The sequence below is a fragment of the Odocoileus virginianus genome, chromosome 9, assembly GCF_023699985.2.
Source record: "Odocoileus virginianus isolate 20LAN1187 ecotype Illinois chromosome 9, Ovbor_1.2, whole genome shotgun sequence".
In the NCBI taxonomy this organism is placed as follows: Eukaryota; Metazoa; Chordata; class Mammalia; order Artiodactyla; family Cervidae; genus Odocoileus; species Odocoileus virginianus.
The window spans coordinates 74585379-74599984 of record NC_069682.1 but is presented as its reverse complement, the minus strand read 5'-3'; the positions used below and the strand labels follow the sequence as shown (position 1 = coordinate 74599984).

At 49.2% G+C, this 14606-nt stretch overlaps 1 protein-coding gene across 2 annotated transcripts in view; it reads left to right on the top strand.

Annotated features, from left to right (window-relative positions):
- Positions 1–13581, top strand: part of ZFP64 (ZFP64 zinc finger protein) — a 73668-nt gene extending 60087 nt beyond the window's left edge. For both annotated transcript variants that reach the window (XM_070472766.1, XM_020888944.2), the window contains 4 exons: positions 902–1051; positions 1206–1268; positions 9726–9977; positions 12332–13581. In XM_070472766.1, coding sequence (XP_070328867.1) covers positions 902–1051; positions 1206–1268; positions 9726–9977; positions 12332–13023 — 1157 coding nt within the window. In that variant the 3' untranslated portion in view covers positions 13024–13581. The remainder of the gene's footprint in view (positions 1–901; positions 1052–1205; positions 1269–9725; positions 9978–12331) is intronic.
- The last annotated feature ends 1025 nt before the right edge of the window (positions 13582–14606 follow it).

The following is a 14606-nucleotide window of genomic DNA, read 5'->3' as shown; positions in this document are numbered from 1 at the left end:
GGAGCCTGGTGGGCTACAGTCCCTGGGGTTGTGAAGAGTTGGACATGACTAGCCTGAATGCATGCAAACTACTAGAATACTCTTTAAAACTTTAATTTCATCTTCACACCTTAAAAACGTCCCTTAAATGTTCATTTAGTGCTGGTGCATCCCAGGGTCTTAAATGGATTTTACAGTATGTTTAATCAGGATCCCAGAAAGTCCTGATACTGTAGACCATCTCAAGCCTTTTAGTCTTGTAGTGTTTTCGTCCTTCATGTTTCAGGTTGAAACGGTAGCATTTTAACCTGGAGAGCAGTGACACTTGAAGTGTGGTCTGTGACTTGTTGCTGAGTTGAGTCAAAATAAGTTCAGAAGCAGAGCATTTAAAAGTAATGCAACAAACATCCAGCTTTATGTCATATCTGAAACATCTGGGCTTTTACTGTGTTATTCCACTTTTCTCATACTTTGTTTATTTTATTAAAAATGCTGGTCTGATGGATCAGAAGTTATTTTACAAACCAGGTCTTCCCCACATCGTTTGAAAGGTGCAGTTGCAAAGTCTGGATCTTGACAGTCATGTCCCTGACACATTCCATGTTCCTTGGTCCCCTCTGCTTCCTGGAAATTGTGAAGAGGATGGTCAAGACCAGAGTGTGCATGGCTTCTAATCTGTAACGTCTGGGGTTTTTCTGGCAGGAGTTGGGAGTAGGTGAAATAAGCCCAGACCTGCACTGTTATAAGACTTGTGTGCTCAGAAGACTGCGACCCCGTGGACTGAAGCCTGCCAGGCTCCTCTGTCCATGGGATTTCCCCGGCAAGAGTGTTGGAGTGGGTTGGCATTTCCTCCTCCAGGGGGTCTTCCCAATCATGGTGCATATATTTGAGAAATTAATACTCCCCATTGTCTCGATTTCAGCTTCGGAACTAGATAATGACGTTCCCACACCACCTTGTCCCTCCGCTGACGGCAGTGACGTCCAGAAAGCCCCTGTCGCGGCTCTTCCCCCCGAGTCAAAGGAACCAACAGCGACCCTTGGGGAGAGGACCTTCAACTGCTGCTATCCAGGTAGAGGGTAGACTCGACGTGCTGAGCCCCGCTCTGCACCCGGCTCCGTCACACGCGCCCAGCCACCGACTCAGTGTGCGACCCGCCAGAATTTCAGATTCTTCCTGACTTCCTCTGTGAGGTTCTGTTAAGGGAACCTGTTATTCTTTTCTAGGTTGCCACTTCAAAACTGTCCATGGCATGAAAGATCTGGACCGCCACCTAAGAATTCACACGGGTAGGTACCCGTTCGTTTGTCCCAAACTTGCGTGTTGGAAAAAACCCCGAGAACAGGAATGTATGCTGGTGAGCCTGGCTCAGAAGGTCCCTGCCTCAGGATGCGATCCCGTGGGAGGCGCTGGGGCCTGAAAAGTCACAAAGGCAGTGATGGTAACTGACGGGGCAGACTGTCGTAAGCTGGTGATGGCAGACTTTTTGGAAGAAGAGGCTCTTCGGGTAGGAGAGATGCCTGAGGAGTCGGGCGAGGATAAGGAAGGACTCCAGGCGGAGGGGATTGCTGCGCAGAGGTGTGGACAGAGCAGAACGGAGGTGGGATGCGGTTGGAGAGGCGGGCAGAGGGAGGGTCCGCACAGAGGCCCCGTGGCCGTCGGGGTCGTGGCTAAGAGCAGTGAGGCTGCTTCTGGACGGAAGGTGCCCTCTGAGCAGCCGCGCTGCTGAGAACGCAGAGAAACCAGATGTGCCGGGGCAAAGGACTGACCTAGAGGCAGGCTCTGCACACTGCGTGCGGCCTGGTGTCAGGCCCGGCCCGTCTGTCACCTGTGGCTGCTGCTACAGATAATGATGTATTAACAGCCCATGATGTATTAACAGCTGCATGAAAAATCACTGTTTCCTGGCCCTGCAGTGAGGTTATTGAATCGCTGCTGGAGACCGCATGGTACGCAGAGCCGGACACACACTGTCCAGTTTGTTAGAGAAACTTCCCCCCCCTCTGGTGTCCAGTGTTGACCCTGCACTAGCCTGCATGAGTTGAGATACTGATCTCTTTGCCCTCACAGACTAAACGACTTAAACACAATGAGTTTTCTGTTTCTCAAGCACAATTTAAGAAGCCAGGTAGTCCCCAGCTGGTGGGATATAGCTAGCATCCTAACAAACAGCTTCGGCTCCTTGTCCGAGGCAGCTGCTCTGGACCTCGGTCTCTCAGCTGGTGGAAAACTGAAGCAGGAGGAAGGCTCGGAGCCTCCCCCAGGCCAGGCCCCTGAAGTGGCCTCCCCAGTGATTAGCCAGGTAATGAGCAGGACTCAATCATGATCGCGCCAGGCACGAAGCAGGGCTGGAAAATGCCTTCAAGAAGGGCAGGCACATGCCCAGCTGAAACCCTGAGGCTCCATCGTCAAGGGGACAGCTTTCTGGACCCCTAGTCTCTCTTGGAAATGGACAGTGGGCTGTGGAAGCTAGCGAGCAAAGGGCCGGCTTTGCCTGGGAAGGGTGGGTCGTGAACGGCCTCCTCGTGAAGCCTCGGGAGATAGGGCTGCCAGGATGATGGCGGTGCGCCCGCAGACCACGGGAGCCATTTGAACAGAGACTCCTCATCAAGGGGGCCGGGTTAGGCAACTTCAAAGTGGGTGACTCAGTCCTGAGGATAATCAGTCAGTGCTTCTCCGCTGGGGCATGTGCCACTCTGGTGGGTGGAGGCCGAAGGTGCTGCCCAAAACCTGCAGTGAACAGGACGGGCCCTGTAATGGGTCATCAAGCCCTATGGCCACGGTACCAGGAGAACCTCAAGAGACAGGTGGGGGCTAGAGTGATGTTTTACAGGAGTAATACAGAGCGTGAGGGGGATACGGAAGCACAGGTGAGGCCATGTCCTTGGTGGGGTTCCCTGAGCCAGGGTGGAGATGCTGGGCAGGCCCATGCTACCTCTGGAAAGCAGGAGTGGGCCCTGGGGCGCTCTTAGCATGGTTGCATAGCTTTCCCCATGGTTGCATAAAGCCAACATACTTCTGACTGCTGGCGAGTGTGGAGGCCAGCCCCGTGGTTTCAGGGACTCAGGGTCCTATTTTGTTGCTTGGACATCCCAAAGATTGGTGTGGCCTCAAATGGCTGTGTTAGTCGCTCAGTCGTGTCCTCATTCTTTACGACCCCGTGGACTGTGGCCCACCAGGCTCCTCTGTCCATGGAATTTTCCATGCAAGAAGACTGGAGTGGGTTGCCTTCTCCAGGGGATCTTCCCAACCCAGGGATCAAACCTGGGCCTCCTGCATTGCAGGCAGAGTCTTTACTGTCTGCGTCACTAGGAAGTTCCACTCCCACCTTAAAGGCAGCATCCTAGAAGTTACACACGTCATTTCAGTCGATGCCCAGATCTGCCCAGTCGATGGCCAGAACTTAGTCGCGTGGCGATTCTTAGCTGTGGAAATGAAGTCCGGGAGCTTGGAGTCTTGAATCTGTGTGGTAAGTGCCCAGCTACAGAGAGAGAGTTCTGTTACCAAGGAAAAGAGCTCAAATATAGACCACGTGGCCTCCCAGACGCAGCTGCAAGAGGGAGGTGGGGGTGGCAGTCTGTGTGCAGGTGACAGCTTGAGGCTGAAGCTGGTCCTTTGCCAAATGGGTAGAACACTGATTTTCCAACCACTGTTTTGAGATCCTTTACACTTCAAACCTGAAGATCCCCCGGAGAGTTTTTTAATTGACAGTCACTGCGTTAGAAGTTAAAACCAAAACTTTATTCATTTAAGAGTAACAATAAGCCTGTTATATATAAACACCTCTATGAAAAGTAACTGTTTTCCAAAACAAAGCAAGTAACAGTGCATATATACTTGCAAACGTGTCTTATTTCATGGTTTAGCTGAACTCTCATCCCTGTATCCCAGTATCCAGTCTATTGCCGTGTGTTCCTTTGGTTGGAATGTGAGAGGAAAATCTGGCTGCTCACTAATGTAATTGGAAATGGAGGAGTATTTCAATAGTCTTTTCAGGTAATACTGTACCAAAATACAACAAATGGTGGTTTGTTAAATATTAGTTGCTGTATAGAATTTGCAGTCACATCCATAAATTTTTCAGACTTGTTAAATTCCATTTGTCTGTTTTCAACTTTGAATAGCCCTTACTCTTGCTTGATTGGCTCTCAAACCATACATGGTTTGACAGTCATACATCAGTCATTTGGGAAAATGTGACTTTTGCCAACTTCTGTAATTCTTCCAAATGTTGATCCATTTCATTGTACCATAGGAGAAAAATCATGTTTAATTATGAATCTCAGTAGAAATACCTAAAGCTAGGATGCTGCAGGCCTGGGGTAGTGAGCGATATATGATTTTCAATCCAAACTTTCTAGAATCCAAAAGTTATCATCCCAGTATTGTCAGTAACTTTCCTTGACATGACTGGCTTACTCAGTTCATATTTAAGGAAACATCTGCCGAATACCAAATCTGAAATAACTGTGGTTTTTTTTAGTTCTTTCAAGTCAACAGGGGTACATCATAGGGAAAGCACCCTGCGCAGTCACCCGTCATGCACTTGTTGTCAGGACAGCCAAGGATTTTGGTTTACAGAACACTTTTTGTAGTGTAATCAACATCTTTAATAGGGAGCTTTATCATTCAAATTCCAAATATCCTAAATAAGTTAAAGTCTATAACTTACTGGGAAATATAGGAGGACAAATTTATGGTGAAAATAGATGGGTAAACACAATTAGCAAAGTCCACCAAGAAGACAGATTAAATATGACTAAAGTTAAAACTTCCACTAAGACATCATCATGACTAAAGTTAAAACTTCCACTGAGACATCATTAAGAAGTTAAGAAATTTGCAGCGTGGGGCAGAGTTCATCTTCAGAACACACAAGGATGCCTGCAAATCAGTGATGGCTCCAACCGAAAAGGATCTGAAGAAGCAGTCACTCAAACAGAAGTGCCAATATTCAGGTGAAAAGCCCACAAGAATAAAGTCCAAAAGAAACATGAGAACTGTGTTTTCCCCAGAGTGGGCTAGCTGAAAAGTACTCAGTTAAGACTGTGAATCGCGGAACACGGCACTTGACAAGCCTCGGCCGCACCGGGCCTCCCCACCTCCCAAGGCGGGATGTGGTTCTCTGCAGGGAGAAAACTGGGATGAAGGATGGGGTAGCAACAGGGTGTGTGGGAACCTAGAGGGCTGACAGCGGCAGAACCAGCTTCAGAGAAGTTTTGCCTGTTCTCTCCAGGCCCCTGGCTGCCTTCTGTACTCTAGCAGGTCAAGTTTATGCTTTTGAATTCTCTGGTAGAGTATCATATGCAAATCGTGTTTGTGTGTCTATTCCATCTAGAGTGCCTTGGTGCTCTGGGTCAGAGTTGAAGAGTAGTGGCGAAGGGAAACCTATCCGTATCTTACTCCTGACTCTGATGGAATATCTTGAGTTTTTTTTTCTTTGGCCGCTCCGCAAGAGCAGCTTTCAGCATCTTAGCCCTCCAACCAGGGATCGACCCCAGAGCCTCGGCAGTGAAAGCACCCAGCTTTAACCACGGGACTGCCAGGGAGTGAGTTGGATTTTTTTTTTTAAACCATCACTTGTGGTTCAAGTCCTTAGGATCCTTGTGGAAATCACTGTCATGTTTGAGAAGTTTTTGTTTGTTTGATTTTATTTCAAGTCTGCGGAAGTGGGCTTGGGTCTTGGGATGTGTTTTGTTCAGCTTTGGGTTTTTCCATCAAGAATGATAGTTGACGGGCTTCCCTGTTGGCTTCGTGGTAAAGAATCCACCTGCCAGTGTGGGAGACGTGGGTTTGATCCTTGGGTCAGGAAGATCCCCTGGAGAAGAAAATAGCAACTCACCCCAGTATCCTTGCCTGAGAAATCCCATTTGCAGAGGAACCTGGCGGGTTGCAGTCCTTGGGATCGCAAAAAGTTGGACACAATTTAGCGACTAAATTATAAAAAAAACTAGTGATGGTTTAATTTCAAATGTTTTGCACTTAAGATAATTGTCTGGCATTTTACCTCATAGAGGACACTGTCTTCCAATGTTTGTTTTATCCCACTCTATATTTCTTCACTTGGTATTGATATCAGGGTTAATCTATCCTGAAGTGAGTTGAGACATTTTTTTCTTTCCCTCTGCTATTAAACAATTGAACATGCAAACGCTTTTGCTGGTAAATTGGGTAGGATGTGACCACAGTACTCCATTTGTGACTTTTCTTTTCCCAGAGGCTGGAGGGTGTGTGGACTAGGCTGTGATGACGTTACCCGTCTCCGTGGCCGCGGAGGCCAGCTCTGCTCAGCCTCGTGCCCCCAGAGTCACTGCCAGCTCCACGCCTGTGGTCTCCCCTCCAGGACCCAGCTGGTGGGGCGGCCTGTCTGGAATATGCCACCTAAAGGCGCTCTTAACCCTTTTTTCCTGCTGTGGACTCCTGGCAGTTTTGTGAAGCTTACAGAGCCCTCCTAGAATAACATTTTAATAACATATTATCACATATATAATTTAATAAACATAATTTAACATAATCACATTAAACTATATTTAAGTACAGCTGCTATCAAAGTGTTCATTATTTTAATATACTACTCTTGCTTTCCTGAAGAGTGAAAGTGAAGTCGCTCAGTCGTGTCTGACTCTTTGCGACCCCATGGACTGTTGCCCACCAGGCTCCTCCATCCATGGGGTTTTCCAGGCAAGAATACTGGGGTGGGTTGCCATTTCCTTCTCCATGGAATCTTCCCAACCCGGGGATCAAACCCAGGTCTCCCGCATGGTAGGCAGACGCTTTGCCGTCTGAGCCAGCAGGGAAGTCCTGAAGAGTGTTACAGACCGAAAAGGTCACCACCGCCTGGGAGCTCATTAGAAATACAGGATCTCAGGCCCTCCCAGACCCACTGACCCCGAAACTGCACTTTCCTCCTTGTTTCTATGAGTCCGGTTTGAGAAATGGGGAGATAGCCGTCGAAGGTAAAACCTGCAGCTCAAATAAGAGGAATGAATCCTCAGAATGTATGGGAATGAAAAATTCCAGTTAGAGGTAAAGGAGATAAAACTTAATCCCTTCTCATACAAGGTCTTAAAACTCCCTAAATTTTACCCACAGGGCCCAAATTAAGAATCCTTGCTCTTCCCAGGAAATAAGTCCAATATCTTTATAATAACCATAAGTGTAATATAACTTTAAAAAACTGTGAATCTCTATGTTGTACACCTGAAACAGTTAAAAAAAAAACCCCATGATCTGGAATGTTACAGGTCATCCTGAACAAGAGAAGCAAGTGTAGCCAACCAGACACTGGCTCGTTTTGTTTTTAGTTTGGGGTCGTTTTTGGGGGGGTCTTTGTTTTTGTTGTTCTTTCATTTTGGGGGGATCTTTGTTTCTTGTTTGGGGCAGTACCACCCAGTTTGCAGGATCTTAGCTCCCAGACTAGTGGTTGAACCGATGCCCCCTAGTGGAAGCGCAGAGTCCTGACCCTTTGACCACCTGGGAATTCCCAAGACTGGCTCTGAAGTCGGTTTGCTCCTCTCCTTTGAGCAGAGCCAGTCCCACATCCAGGCCTACAGTGATGGGATCAAGCAGCCTAATTCTCCTGAGAAGGACACCAAATATTTGAACAGAAAACGGTTTACCTTGGGGCACATCTCTAACAGTGGTTTTTCTAAATTTGTTATTGCTCTGTTTTCTTTCTTAATTCAGGCTGTAATTTTGTATCTTCCTGGACCATCACTGTTTTATTGAGTCATCTAAACTGATTGTGGGTTTCCCTGGTGGCTCAGAGGATAGAGAATTCACCTGCAAAGCAGGAAACACAAGTTCTTTCCCTGGGTGGGGGAGATCCCCTGGAGAAAGGGAATTGCTAGCCACTCCGGTATTTTTGCCTGGAGAATTCCATGGACAGAGGAGCCTGGTGGGCTACAGTCCATGGGGTCACAGAGTTGGACATGTCTGAACAACTAACACTTTCCCTTTTCAAGAGAATTAAACTGATTTGTAAAAAAAAAAAAAAAAAACTAATTGACATTTTTAACAGGAAATTTAATCCATTTGTACTAAATGTTTAGTTTGACTTTTCCCTTATTTTCTGTTCTGTTGTGCCCCCTTTTTTTTTATCCTTCTCTTTTCCGGTTTGAAAGCAGTCCTTCCCATTTCATTACTTATATCCCACATCTTGTCCGCTTACCTTTTTGTTATTGTGATGTACACGGTTCAAGTGTGATGCCTTGTGTAATCTGTCAACTGGCTTTATTTTCTCTTTTCTTTATTTTCTCTTCCCACTTAAGTTGAGTGCTTAGTCGCTCAGTCGTGTCCGACTCTGCGACCCCATGGACTGTAGCCCACCAGGCTCCTCTGTCCATGGGGCTCTCGGGCAAGAAGAACACTGGCGTGGGTTGCCATGCCCTCCTCCAGGGGATCTCCCCAACCCAGGGATCAAACCCAGGCCTCCCGCATTGCAGGCGGATTCTTTACCACCTGTGCCACCGGGGAAGCAGGTTCAAGTACAGAGTTTTATTTCAGTAATGTCTATGGAATTCTGCAGGTACTGTTCCCATCTTTTTACCATCTGGTGTTGTCTGAGGAGTTGTGTGCTCATCTGGGCCTTTTTTTTTTTTCTGAAAGCTTTATTTTTTTTTCCATTCATTTTTATTAGTTGGAGGCTAATTATTTTACAATATTGTAGTGGTTTTTGCCATACATTGACATGAACCAGCCATGGATTTACATGTGTTCCCCATCTTGAACCCCACTCCCACCTCCCTCCCTATCCTGAAAGCTTTAGGATGTCATCATTCTTCGGCTTTGGACACTGTCCCACCCTGCCTCTAATTGAGCCATCTTAATGACCCATGTCTGAGGAATCCCCCGGCAGTCCAGTGGTCAGAACCCAGCACTGCCCCTGCTGGGGACCTGAGTTCGATCCCTTGTCAAGGAACAACGATCCCCCGAGCCACGCACAACCCAAAACCATCTTTTAAAGACCCATGTCTGGTTTTGGTGTCAAATAGTTATCTTCTTTAAGTCCGGGTTCTTTAGTTGGGCATACCTTCCCATTCTGGGTTTCCCTGATCAGTGGTTTCCGGGGGGAGGTTTTTGTTTGGAGGTGATCCATCTGGAGTAGTTGGAGGAGGAGGAACGCAGTTTGGTGGCGATGTTCTGGGCATGGGGTTCTCTGCTCTCCGGGAACCTGCACATGCTTGGAGCCTTGGTGGTGCTTCTCCAGCCTAAGCAGCCTCCCTTCCTGACAGCCCGGCAGGTGGGTGCCTCAGCTGCTTGTGGTTTAGCCCAAGTCAGGGAAGTCACCCTAACCGCTCTCCAGGCGGCTCATCAGCTAGTGAGCCCGAGAGCCGCTCAGTGTCCGCCACCTGCCCCCTCCGATCTCGACTGCTTCTAGAAGTGCTCTCATTTTCCCAAACAAGATTTGGCCTATGGCCTCCTTTCAGCCTGACTTTATCTCTGCTCCTCGGGAGGCTTCGCAAGCTCTGAGCCGTGAATGAAAGGGCACCCCTTCTCGCATCCCATGGTGCCCATCTAGACCTCGGTGTCTTCCTGTCTCCGGGCATTTGGTCCGAAGGAAAAGGCAGAGCCTGGGGCCCGGGCCGCCGCCTTGGTCGGCCCTCTCTGCCGGCGGGGCCCAGGCCGCCGCCTTGGTCGGCCCTCTCTGCCGGCGGGGCCCGGGCCGCCGCCTTGGTCGGCCCTCTCTGCCGTCGTCCTGACGGACAAAGGCCCTGAAGCCGCGACTCTTGGTTGTGTGTTTGCAGGAGACAAGCCGCACAAGTGTGAGTTCTGTGCCAAGTGCTTCAGCCGCAAGGACAACCTGACCATGCACATGCGCTGCCACACCAGCGTGAAGCCCCACAAGTGCCATCTGTGTGACTACGCGGCCGTGGACAGCAGCAGCCTCAAGAAGCACCTGCGCATCCACTCGGACGAGCGGCCCTACAAGTGCCAGCTCTGCCCCTACGCCAGCCGCAACTCCAGCCAGCTCACCGTGCACCTGCGCTCCCACACCGGTAAGTCCCGGGCCTCGCTGCATCCCTGGCCCCTCGCTGGTCGCTTAGTTAAAGCACAGGCAGCTTCAGTGACTCCAGGGTGTGAGTAGAGGAATCTGGGGCTTCTCTGTTGACGGTGAAGTCTGTGGTTTCTCCCACTGGGACGGCAGCTTCTAGTAAAACACTGGACGTCTGACAGCTGAGTTTCCTAACTTGCCTGTGCAGAATTCAGCTGGGGGCGATTATCCAATTCAAAACGCAGGAAGCAAAGGGTGCATCTCAATAAAAGTCTGATGAATAAACTAGGTGTTTCTGTCATTCAACGTCAACTCTGATTGTGCAGCTTAATTCAGAAACGTGGCCACGTGTGAAACGGCTGGCTGGTGGGAAGGTGGTGCTCTGTGTCGGCCTGGGGATGGGGGAGGAGCAGGGTGGGGTGGAGGCTGGAGTGGGGCGATGCATGTGTGCATACAGCTGACGCACTCTGTTGAACGTGACATTGTGAAGCAATTATATTCTAATTAAAACAAGAAGCGTATAGCAAAATTTCCTGGTAATCACAAGCGTCTAGAAATTAGGCTTTGCAGAAAAGCTTTTCCCTCCCTGTGTGAGACACTTGAAATAATGAGATAGAACCAACTAACCCATCATAGTGCAGAAAAGGGGGGGTCAGGGAAGCTCATAAGAAGAGTCAGAAAATTAGAATTTCCAGTGAATGCCTGGCAAATGGCACGCAGACCGGCATATACTGACATCCAAAATTGAGTCAAGAAACCTGTGTCCCAGCAGACCAGTGGGAGGCAGCCCTAGAGCCGGGTGCTAATCTTTGCAGCCAGTGTCTGACTGCCTTGGGTGTTCTGGACTTGGAGCTGGTGCAGGCTGCAGAAGTCAGAGGTCAGAGGAGCAGCTGAAGCCTCTTGGCATCATGGCCCAAACCGCTGAGTCACAGGGAAAACACATCGAATGTCGAGTCCTTAAACTGATCTCCTCCCCTAACTCTGAAGTGTCATCTGCAGATTATGAGTCATCTGCAGGAAATAAGTGGTATGAAATGTGCCAAGGCTAACAACAAATCCTGGAGACAGCAAAGTACTTGCGTAACTTACCAGAATTTTTTAGTTCTCATTGGTATCCACCCACTGGCAGGAATGTTGCATCTAAGAAGAGTTCTGTTAGAAACAGTAGAACAAAGCAGTATGAATTGAAACTGGGGGTGCTGGCTATAACCAACTTTTCAGAGAGCAGAAAAAAACCTGGAGAACTGACAATCAGAAGATAGAAGTCTGGTTTCTGGCAAGGTCAGGAAGAAAAGAGGTGAGAAAATCAAGTGAAATAAAGCTGTTTCTCAAGCAAAGAGAGGTAGTAGCAAAGAGAAAGGCATCCTTAAACCTCTCAAGCCAATGGACTAAACACTGAAGCTAATACTTGCTTTAGAGAGTGATGCTAGATGAGTCAAAATCACAACCAACAGAACGTAGGAGAAGTTTGGGGAAAGGATGGTTGTGTAGGATATGTAACAATCTCATCTTTGCCTATAATCAACTGACAGTGGTGTTTAAAGTAACAGCCTCCAAAGAACTAAACCCTTAACCATCCCTGCAGGGAGTGTAGAGGAGGCTATGGCATTTCATGATTTGTCTTCTGCTCCTGCTGCCATATTCATGGGTTAATTTCATAAATAAAATTCAGTCTTTCGGTGTGAAACTGCAAACCTTTAATACAAGCCAGTTAACTGATGTAATAAGACAACTTAAAGTGAAGAGTAAAAGTGTTAGCTGCTCAGTCGTGTCCAACTCTTTGCCACCCCATGGACTGTCCATGGAATTCTCTAGGCAAGAATACTGGAGTGGGTTGCCATTCCCTTCTCCAGGGGATCTTTCCAACCCAGGGATTGAACCCAGGTCTCCCACGTTGCAGGCAGATTCTTTCCTGTGTGAGCCACGGGGGAAAGTCCAAACCCCAAAGTGAGCATGTTTATAAATCTTGATTTGAAACAGTTTTGTATCGCATAACCACACCTCTTCCTTCTGTGTCCAAATCTGAGATGTCAAGTGAGTTTAGATCTGAACCTGAAGTGTCGTGAAGAGGGTGGACTTGGATGCCATGATGCTGTTTGGCCATGGTCAAATGACGTGACCTCTCTGAGCCTCAGTTACCCCATCTGTTAAAGTGGGGGTAGCACTCACAGGTGGGATTGCTATGCGGATTAAGCAAGTTTTAATACACAGTGTTCTCGCGTGGTGCTGGTAGGAGGTGAGGAGTGATTGGAGTTTTAAGGACCCAGCTGTCTGCCAGCACGTGTTCTGAACGCATGTGGGGGGTGGGGAGCTCTGTTGCCTGCCTGCTCTAATGGAAACGCACCTTCCCGTTGCCAGGGGACACCCCCTTCCAGTGCTGGCTCTGTAGCGCCAAGTTCAAAATCAGCTCGGACTTGAAAAGGCACATGATCGTGCACTCGGGGGAGAAGCCTTTCAAGTGCGAGTTCTGCGACGTCCGCTGCACCATGAAGGCGAACCTGAAGTCGCACATCCGCATCAAGCACACCTTCAAGTGCCTGCACTGCGCCTTCCAGGGCCAGGACCGGGCCGACCTTCTGGAGCATAGCCGGCTGCACCGGGCCGACCACCCCGAGAAGTGCCCGGAGTGCAGCTACTCCTGCTCCAGCGCGGCCGCCCTGCGCGTGCACAGCCGCGTGCACTGCCCCGACCGGCCCTTCAAGTGCGACCTCTGCGGCTTCGACACCAAGCGGCCCAGCAGCCTGGCCAAGCACGTCGACAAGGCACACCGGGACGAGGCCCGGACGGAGAACCGGGCCCCGCCGGGGCGGGAGGGGCCGCCCGTGGCCAAGATCGTGACGCACAGGGCCTTCCGCTGCGAGACGTGCGGCGCCGCCTTCGTCAGGGACGACTCTCTGCGCTGCCATCGGAAGCAGCACCGCGACCACGGCGAGCACCGGAGCTCGGGCCTGGTCACCTTCCCGCCCGAGAGCGGCGCCTCCGGGCAGCTGGGCGCGCTGGTCTCCGTCGGGCAGCTCGAGGCGCCCCTGGAGTCCAGCCAGTGCCTCTAGGACCCCCGGAAAGGGTGGCCAGCCAGCCGGATCTCCGGACGCAACGCGGCCGCCCAGCCCTCGAGCCACGTTGGACTCACCCGCTCCAGGGATGCCTGCTTCCACCCTGAGGCCTGCAGATGCCGTGGCCGCAGTCACCGGGGTGTGAGGGCAGGTGCCAAGGCAGCCCTGTGGAGACACATCCCCCAACCGCACCCCTCGTATCTGTCTTCCCTCCAAGCATCGCCTAAGCAAGTTTACTCGGTTCCAAGATCGGGGGGTCCACTGAGCACTGCTCTATCCAGTAGGGATAGTTCCCTCACGATGGATTCCGGTTCTAAAACTGATCCGCCCCCGATGGGATTATGAAACAAACGAGTTAGACCACGTGGAAAAACTACACTGATCCATACATAGAGCAGGTTTAAGGGGATGTCGGGGTATGTGGAGGGTCTGGGGTGGCCGGAAAAGTTCTACTTCTTAACCTGGGTGGTGGTTTCTAAGAGTACCCGCCTTATATGTTTTCTGTGTGGTTCCTTTTATCTGTTGTCTTATAATAAAAAGGCAAGCTCGTCTGTAGAGTGGTGTCGGAGGGACACTCCATTTTTGTGGTCTTTCACAGTGTGCAGGTTCTCCAGTGCCCTCCAGCCTGCGGCAATTTCATTGCAAATGCACCCGGGATTTCTGAGTGTCCCAGTGCCGCAGTGAAGCAAAATGCAGCTTGATCTGTAGGTGGCGCCAGAGATCAAGCTAACGCTAGCTCAGCCAGTAACTGTGTTGTGAAATTCAAGATTTGTGTATTTCTGTTCATAAAAAGAGAGTAGGGACCCAGTGGGTCCTGGGCTTCATTGTGGGACATGGTGATGCCTGGAAAAGCCTGGGACTAGTGTCTTTCATCATAGTATGCATTTGGTGTTTGCTGAACCAACAAATAAGGGAAACCCTAAGTCTCTTGTAAATGGACATTTAACTTGACCGAAACTTAAGAGGTCTTAGAATGCCAGTGGATATATAATTTATCCAAAGCTGCTTTCGTCTTTTCTTCAGATACAGTCTTTGTTTAATACAGATTCTTGTGTGCCCTCATCAAGCTAAATATCTGGGCCTTTGAAACACTGAATAGATCCATTGTTTTTGATAAACTGGGAACAGGGATGTGAAAACAGATTACTTATAGATTGTAAAGGTGACTATTTCACTTATGAAATAGACATACAGAGCTTGTTTTAGAAGGTTTGTTTGAACAAATCTGATTCCATTTGGCTCAAGGCGAACGATAACGACTGTAAGAGGAAAAGATAGAAATGATGGCAGAGAGAATCAGTAACTTTCTTGTTTTATAGCTATTTTCGGTTCAGAAGTGTTTCATTCCTGGTTGCTGGTGCATGGTACAGATTCTATTGTCACCTTTTGCCGTTTGTCATGAGTCTTATCTGTGTTTCTGTTCTGGTAACGGAAGGGCTGTTGACCTTTCAAGTGGGAACACAAAGATTGAAATCATATAAACGCTCCTTGTACTTCTGGTGTCATAGCTCTTCAAAGAAACAGGGACAATATCAGCCTCTTTAGAAGGCATTTTATCAAGGGTCTTGGATCCACACTGG